Source organism: Nelumbo lutea, chromosome 1, assembly GCF_056320005.1.
Source record: "Nelumbo lutea isolate HS-2025 chromosome 1, American lotus-T2T, whole genome shotgun sequence".
NCBI classification, from domain to species: Eukaryota; Viridiplantae; Streptophyta; class Magnoliopsida; order Proteales; family Nelumbonaceae; genus Nelumbo; species Nelumbo lutea.
The window spans coordinates 185,265,064-185,273,156 of record NC_142684.1 but is presented as its reverse complement, the minus strand read 5'-3'; the positions used below and the strand labels follow the sequence as shown (position 1 = coordinate 185,273,156).

The window sequence follows — 8,093 nt, the reverse complement described above, 5'->3', positions numbered from 1 at the left end:
TTGAGTGATTATAACAAGGACACAGTTTAGGGGAAAAAAGAAGATGAAAATTCGATTGCCGGGCCGTCATGCTGTTGCCAGATCGCTGGGAAACGTAGAGATTGAGGGAAGAGGTATAGCTGATCGTATTTTGTGTTTAACCAGAAGAAAAGGAAACGAAAGGAAAGAAAACCACGCAATCAAGCAGAAAAAAACCAACTAAAATCTAATTCATTAATAGATAATTTGATATTTGAAGGATTGCATGCATCGACCAGCAGTGACTAGTCAAAAGATGGTGACCCAACGGGTTGGTCAACCAAATTTTTATAGCTAGAACATTCGTTTTGGCCTTTGGGCACGAGTGCACGAGAGAAGTCACTCGAAGGCATGGAATGGAGCGGTGGAGTGCTAAGTTCTTATTTTATATTCTTATTTTTATAACTGTAGTCCTACAACAATTTGGTTCATCGGTCTGAGAGACAGTTGAACAGAAAAAATAAACGTACAGTAGGTAGTATTTAGTTGGCTAGGGGTGTTGTGATAAGAGAGATGACAGAATCTCTCTCTCTCTCTCTCTCTCGACTCATCTCTTTAGGGTCTGTCCAACCTCCTCTAACCTTCACCAATTCAGAGCTTAAGGGATCCTTCAGTACTTCTTCACGACCAGAACTCTTTGTGCATCTTTTCACGGTGGAGCCCTGTCCATGGAAGGAGAAGCCCCACCACTACTGCCACCATTGTCGTCCCACAATAACCCATTTTACATCTTGACACCCTCACTTGCATCCACGTCATTGCACCCTCCTCCTCTTTATCAACCTAATAACCTGCTGCAAGGTTTCAATATCCTACCAGACATCGACTGGGTTAGCCTCCTCTCTTCGCCATTTGGATTTGGCGATCTGCAGAAGCCACTCTTGTCGAATGCAGATGTGACAACTAGAACTGGAAATAAAGCCGAAGATGAAAAGAGTGGTAAAGATAAGGCAAAATCGAGCAGGATGAAGAAGGCAAGTCGGCCGAGGTTTGCGTTCCAGACGCGGAGCACAGAAGATATTCTCGATGATGGTTACCGCTGGAGGAAATACGGGCAGAAAGCTGTGAAGAACAGTAACTTTCCCAGGTGTGTCCATATGATATCATGCATATATTCCTTTAGCTAGTTTCTTACGACCTACTACTGCTGGCTTCTGTTGCACCATCATCCTCTCTATTAATGCAACATATTAAATCATGGCTTAAGATATAATTCTGATCAGTCTCTAAACATGAGGAGGTAACTCATCTCCTCATTACATTAATATATTCTTCGATTCATTAGCTTGTTGGTGGAATAAAAGCTGTTTCTTCAGGAACCATGCATTCTAGAGAGGTTTCTTCAGGAACCCTGCTCTGTTCTGTGTGGAATTCCTTCCGTGTGTTAAAATGCCCTGAACTGAGAAATCAATGCTCATGCTAGGGTGAATAAACCTTTACCTGGTCGCAGCCTCGCAGAACAATTCAACGACTCCCAGTGAATTGTAAACACGCCACCGTTTGAAATAAAAAATCAACTGATAATGTGTTGAATTAATTGCAAACGGTGGTGTGCTTGTTTTTCACTCCCTGTGCTTGTTTCTGTCCTTGATTAGGCATCTGATTAATCCTCATCCCTGGCTAAAACAGTCTCCTTGCCATCCCTACTAATTATTTACACGTCGCCTTAGAATTCCCTCATAAACATTACCATTTGTTTGATATGGATCGCAAAATAAATCCACAAAACCCATATAAAATATAAAAAAGAAAAGGTCTAAATAAGTCGGAAACAATGAATATATAAAAGGATACGACACTTATTAACACATAATCGGGATAAATTTAACCAAATCAACATTTCTTAGAATTGAAGTTGTAATTCCGGTTTGAGGTCCGACCATCTAGTCCAACCGGATCATAAATTCAGAAAAATAATTAGAAACAGCAAAAGTTCGAAGAAAAATCCGCTATGCCATGTTGGTTTTAGACTTTTAGTCTTGGATGAGTAACGTTAAGGTGGAACCTAGCAATACGTGGAAGGTAAAATTTGGGAGTGTCGAATTGAGCTGCCTTGACTGATCTGATTCGGAGAAGTTACCAAACATAACTTTGCAGAAAGTCAAATTTTCAATTTATGCAAACTTTTGGGTTTTTATTTAGATATGGTTTCATGTTTTTCCCTGTGGAGCTTTATCTTGCAACGTTGGAAGCTTCTGCGTAAAAGCTCTCCCAAAGCCAAAAGGCACTCAACCAATAAATTGACTTTCTGATAAAGTTGGGTTCTAGTAACTTATTCAAAAGTGGGTAAGAGCTCAATCCAAAGCTGAACTGCTGAAGCTTCCCAACGGAATATTTGACTCAAGCTACGGTTCCTAGCCATCTGAGTCAATAGTCGGACGAGTTTTCAACTGACTCATTGAGTTTTACGACCTTGATCAGGTCATTTACACTCATTCCCGGACAACCTTACTTGTTTCGACTCCAAATCTTCTACAGTAATACGTGATTGTATCACATTGATTAGCCCACTATCAATGTAGAATTTGGGGAGATCATTTCTACCCTATACCTACCTGTCCTGATGGAGTGTTTCTTTTTTCTTTGCTTGAAGAGCGGGTTTTGGGGCGGGGGCAGGTTTTGGGATTCTAGTACGACCCTCTTAAATCCGCATATGGTTAGAAAGCATATAAATTAAATTTATGTATTTGGTGTTGAATTTAATAATATTTTGAGTTTTATGTGAATGATAATTGGTACTTTGTGTTTTTTGTGTTAATTAAATAGTTAAAAAACTTATTATTTGTTTATTTATTTATTACTTATATATAACAAGAAATAATGAGAAATTAGATTATTATAAACCCAACCCACCCTACCCTTAAATGTGGAGAGGTTAGGGTCGATGAGGGTTTGGATTCATAAAATCCAACTCACTATGGGTTTTAGTACAAGTATGAGTTGGGAGGTTCAGGGAATGGATAAGGCCTCTAAGTGGCTATTGTGATCTTTGCTATTGCCCATATGTCATTCCTATGCCCTACCTCCTTATCTCTTACAACTTTTTCTCTTCTAAAACATTAACCATTGAAAAAATAATAATCTTTTTAGTTTAGAAGGTATATACACAATTTTTTTAAAAGCTTGTATATATAAAAAGGTAAATTGTTGAAACTGAAGTTTTTGATTGTTGAAACCTCCCCTGAATTTTAGTAAATGCTATCACCTCCTCTAAACTTTTTGACATAGATGCAATTAGATCTGCTCTAATAGTCTTTTAAAAAGAGGCATGAAAGTGTCCAAAATGCCCATGCAGTTATTTTTAGCAAAAATGTTTGTTTTTCAAATTCTCTCTTCATATGAATCACTACCCCAAACCCTTCCAATCTCTTTTCTGAAATTTATTTATTTTTCAAATTTGCCCTTCATATCAATCACTCAAAGGTAAAACTGCATATTGAATTCTCTTTGTTTTTGTTGTTCATAATTCAATTACCTTTAGAAGATTCTAACTGAAGAGGCCTACCAGTAACTATGTGAGAAAGTTTATAGGCCTACCCAAAAGGCAACTATATCATAAAGTTCAGGAAGGTTCCATCAATTTACCCTATATAAAAATGTTGTTATATATTAATGGAAGGGTACATATATGGTGGAGGTATTTTTAGGCTGTGTTTGCTCCATGAATAGATTCATGAAGACAATAATAGAAAACAAGTTCTTGCTAAATTAGACTCAGCATACTTTAAATGCAGTTATGAATTTAAATGGATTGTGTACACAGTAAAGAAAAATAAGGGAAAACTATAAAAATCTCCCCTAGGTTTTTTGACAATCCTATAAACCTCTCGTATGTTTTGACCTTAACAAAAACCTCTCCTAGCATTTCGAAAAAAAAAAAAAAAGCCCAAATATCTCACTTCCGTTAGCCTTTCATTAATAAAGGTGTTAAAGTTACAAAAATGCCCTTATTACCATTAAGGCATCACAGGAGGAGAATAGAAAGCTGATATATTTAAGCCCTGTGTCGATCATGTCATCTATTTCGATTCTCATCTTATTGTTATTGATGATATTTAGAAGCTTTGGAACATCTCTCTTATTGGGTTTTTTACATTGGAATATTATTCTTTTAGGGTATTTTGGTAGTTGTACATTTAAACAAAATTGGCCAAGGATAAATATGGTATTTAAAAAAAAAGAAAAACTATTGCATTAGTCTCTGTTTCCCACCTAGAAAATTAATGCACTTGTTTTTTTTCAAAGAGTCAAGGGAGGTATATAAGATTGTCAGATACCATAGGGCGTTTCACAATTTCCTAATACAAATAAAATATGAAAGATGAACTTCTTTTAGCAAGAAAGATGAACTAATTAAAACATCAAATCATGAGAATAAATCATGTTTTTGAAATGGAAAAAAAAACGGAGAAGTACGGAAACATAGAATTCTGAATTCCAGCCTCCCCTACTACTAACTCTCTCCCCCTATAAACTACATCCTACTTGTGAATTTGGCATTAATTTACGGTCAGAATGCATTCCCCCTATGTTATAGGGTTATAAAATTCTGATCTAAGCTGATTGGTCATTTTATTTTTTGTTTCAACTCTGGAAGTGAATTTGGCATTAATTTACAGTCAGCATGCATTCTCCCTATACTATAGGGTTATAAAATTCTGATATGAGCTGATTGGTCATCTTCTCTAAAAAAATCAGGAAGACATTTCTTGTTTCAATTCTGGAAAAAGGAAAGAGTTTTATTGCAAAGAGCATTTGGGCACAATAACGCTTTTGGATTAAAAAATATATTTGCTACAACACACTCTTTGGATATTATATGGGCGGAAAAGTCAGATTTCATAAGAGACGTGATACAGTATAATACTGGGCCACATCTGTATTGGAAGAATATCCACTTTAAGCAAATCATTTAATACAATTGAGATCTTTAAAACCATTAGAAGAATATCCACTTTAAGCTAGGAGAAAAGTTAGGTATTTGGAATGTGATGTAACAACTATTATTGGATGCCGTTTATAGTTGAAAATAGGCATACCTATAAAATTGCATGCCTGTCCTAGTTACATAATATCAGCATTATTCATGTCATGGTTTTCAAAACCGGACCGGACTGGAAAACTGGGCTTGACCGGTTCCGTTTTTCTTTAAAATCATTGATTTTAGTCAGTAAATTGCTGAACCGGCTAGTTAATCATTTAAACGGTTTTAACTGTTTTTTTAATTTTTTTTTTTAATTTTTCTGTTAGAATGGGTTGATCATTCAGGTCGAACGATCGAATTATTCAAACCGATAACCAGACCCCTAACCGATTTGGTCACTGGTTCGTTTTTAAAAACCATAATTCATGTTTCTAAATCGGGGAACATACCTGCCCACGAAGTAGCTATTTATACTCTAAACATGGGCCTCTCCATCTCAGCAGTGGGCCCACCTAATTTCATAGTCTCTGATCTTCAGGAAGACTGTGCTAAGACTTCAGGCTACTTATACCCTAAACAATGGGTCGGGTCTGAGCTGAGTCCAGGTGGAATTGAAGCCTATCTGACAGGAATTAAATGTTAAGAATTCGGAGTCAAATTAGACCCGACCCAATTGGGTCTGTAATTTAGGTTTGAACCAATCTATCGGTTCCGATTTTTGAAATCATAACTAACCCAACCAGTTCAAGTCCATAAGATCCGCCAGGTTGGATCTAATCCATTGACAGCCTTAAAATTTTCCCTTGGGTTCAAAAGAAAAAATCATTCTAACTGAGTTTATTTTCATATATGATGTGATAATACACATTTCTCACCAATTTATATTGAACAACTCAAAAGGCTTCAGATGGAATGGTATCAAACTTTTAGATTACATATACTTATTTCAAATGCCCCATTTAATAGTTTAAGCTTTTACGTTGATCAGTTCTTTGAGGTGTTATCAGAGCCTAACCAAGTAGCCTAGTGTTCACTCCTCGTCGTCTACATTATAATTAATTTAATTTCAACATAAGGTATGGGTGGCCAGGTGGAGCCTATGTTTTCCCATGCTTTAATACCAATGAGCTGCTTTCATGTAAAGGGGCATGTTAGAGAATAAATACTTCATCTCACTTAATAGTTTAAGCTTTTAGATATATTTGGTTTGAAGGAAAATGTAGGGAAAGCAAGGAAAAAACAGGGAAACCAATACAAGATTTGTAAAGGTCTCCCTACTTTTCCTTTTCTTTCCCTTCATTTTCCTTCAAACCAAACATAACCTTAAGTTAAACCATTATTTGAGACAAATACAACATAAGAAAAAGGATCTCAAAAACAGTGAGAATCACTTGAGTTTTATGAACTTGCTATTGAAGTTTTTAATTAATTTGTAGAACTAGATCAAAGGGTTAAGAAACTCAAACATGGAGTTTAAAAACCAAGTGGCAATGATCTCATAAGCCCAATTCTCTATAAGAACTCAGATTCTCTGAATATGTTTGACTATAACTAAAGGAGCCAACTTTAGACAATTAATGTTGTGTTTACGTATTGGATGATGTATTGCTGTATTCTATTTCATTGTATTTGCATGCTCTTTATTTCAAACGATTGCCTTCTTATCATCTTTTCATTCTCTAATACAAACGAAGGAGTTATTATCGCTGCACGCATCATACATGCAATGTGAAGAAGCAGGTTCAACGACTGTCAAAGGACAGAAGCATCGTCGTGACAACATATGAAGGCATACACAACCATCCATGTGAGAAACTAATGGAGAGTTTGAGTCCTCTTCTGAAGCAAATACAGTTCCTCTCTAGGTTTTAAGCCTACACCACATATGCAACTAAAACCATCTTCACGTGTGAATTATCAAATCATGTATAAATTATACATGAAACAGAAAAATCTGTATTTGAAATATCAATGTTGATGTTGGGAATTCCTTCAAACTTTCAATTCCTTCTTTATTTCTCATGTAAACAGATAAATTTGGTGTTAGGAGATCTGGACCTTTTCAGGGGTGGAGTTAGGGGTGGTAGAGGGGAGCCATGACCCCTTTATGCCTTGAAAATTCCCATAATACCCATTTAAATTTTGGCCCCCTAGCTATGTTCAATAGTTTCCCCCTCCCCCCCCACCCCCCCAAATCCATGCTTGCTAACTTTTGACCCCCTCAATAAAAAATCCCAACTCCACCCCTAAACCCTTTTAATACCCTGTTAATGATGATCGAATGAAATGAGTAAAAAGGTTATTTTTCATTAAAAAAATAATAACGATGTGACTAAAAGAAAAAATATTAATGTGATAGTCCTTTTTACATCTTAATTAGCTTAGGGTACGTAAAACACTAAGCATAAGATGAGTTTTCATAAATCGACTTAGGCATGGCCTATGTTTTTCAAAAAGGCTTAAATATACCTTGTGACTTTTTTATTCTTCATTTTCTTTCAAGTTTTCAAAATATATTCTGAATTTTTCATACTCAAGTGGTGGGCATATCAATAGAAAACATCAAAGAATAATAGGTCTCCAACCCCCAACAATAGGATGAAAAAAACACAGAAATAAAGAAAGAAATGTGGAAATGCTGGCTGAAATTTTGTTAATTTCTATCTATGATCCCATCCTATCTCCAACTCCAGAGTTTATATTGAAGAGAGGGGGGTGGGGTAGAAGAAATGTGCTAGTGTTAATCTATTACATTATAAAACACATTTCGTTGGGGCAAGAGGGACAGAACTTGAAAGTTGAAACAATCCCTTCTCTCTTTCAACCCATCAAATCCACAATATCAACTGGATCAAATAAATTCACTTTTCAATTTCCCTCCCTCCTCCCCCTCTCTCTCCTATTTTTTCACCAGTGTTTAGTATTCCTTTTTTATCTTTTCTCCTCCCATGTATTTTCATCATCATCATCATCATCATCATCATCATCATCTTCTTCTTAGAAGGGCAAAATTGAATTTTAGGAATTTTAAATAAGTTCACATGTGATGTTTCATTGGTGGAGGGTTTTTTTAAGTCCAATAGGTCAGCCCATGAGGTATATTTAAGTCTTTTGAAAAAAATATGGTACGTTTAAATCAATTTATGAAAAC

The 8,093-nt window shown here is 35.9% G+C and overlaps 1 protein-coding gene across 1 annotated transcript; it reads left to right on the top strand.

The window, feature by feature from the left end:
• The first annotated feature begins 583 nt into the window (after positions 1 to 583).
• LOC148879780 (putative WRKY transcription factor 43) lies at positions 584 to 6,946 on the top strand. Its single transcript, XM_088966480.1, has 2 exons — positions 584 to 1,105; positions 6,637 to 6,946. The coding sequence occupies exons 1-2, from the start codon at positions 687 to 689 to the stop codon at positions 6,812 to 6,814; spliced, it is 597 nt and encodes a 198-aa protein (XP_088822606.1). The 5' UTR covers positions 584 to 686; the 3' UTR covers positions 6,815 to 6,946.
• The last annotated feature ends 1,147 nt before the right edge of the window (positions 6,947 to 8,093 follow it).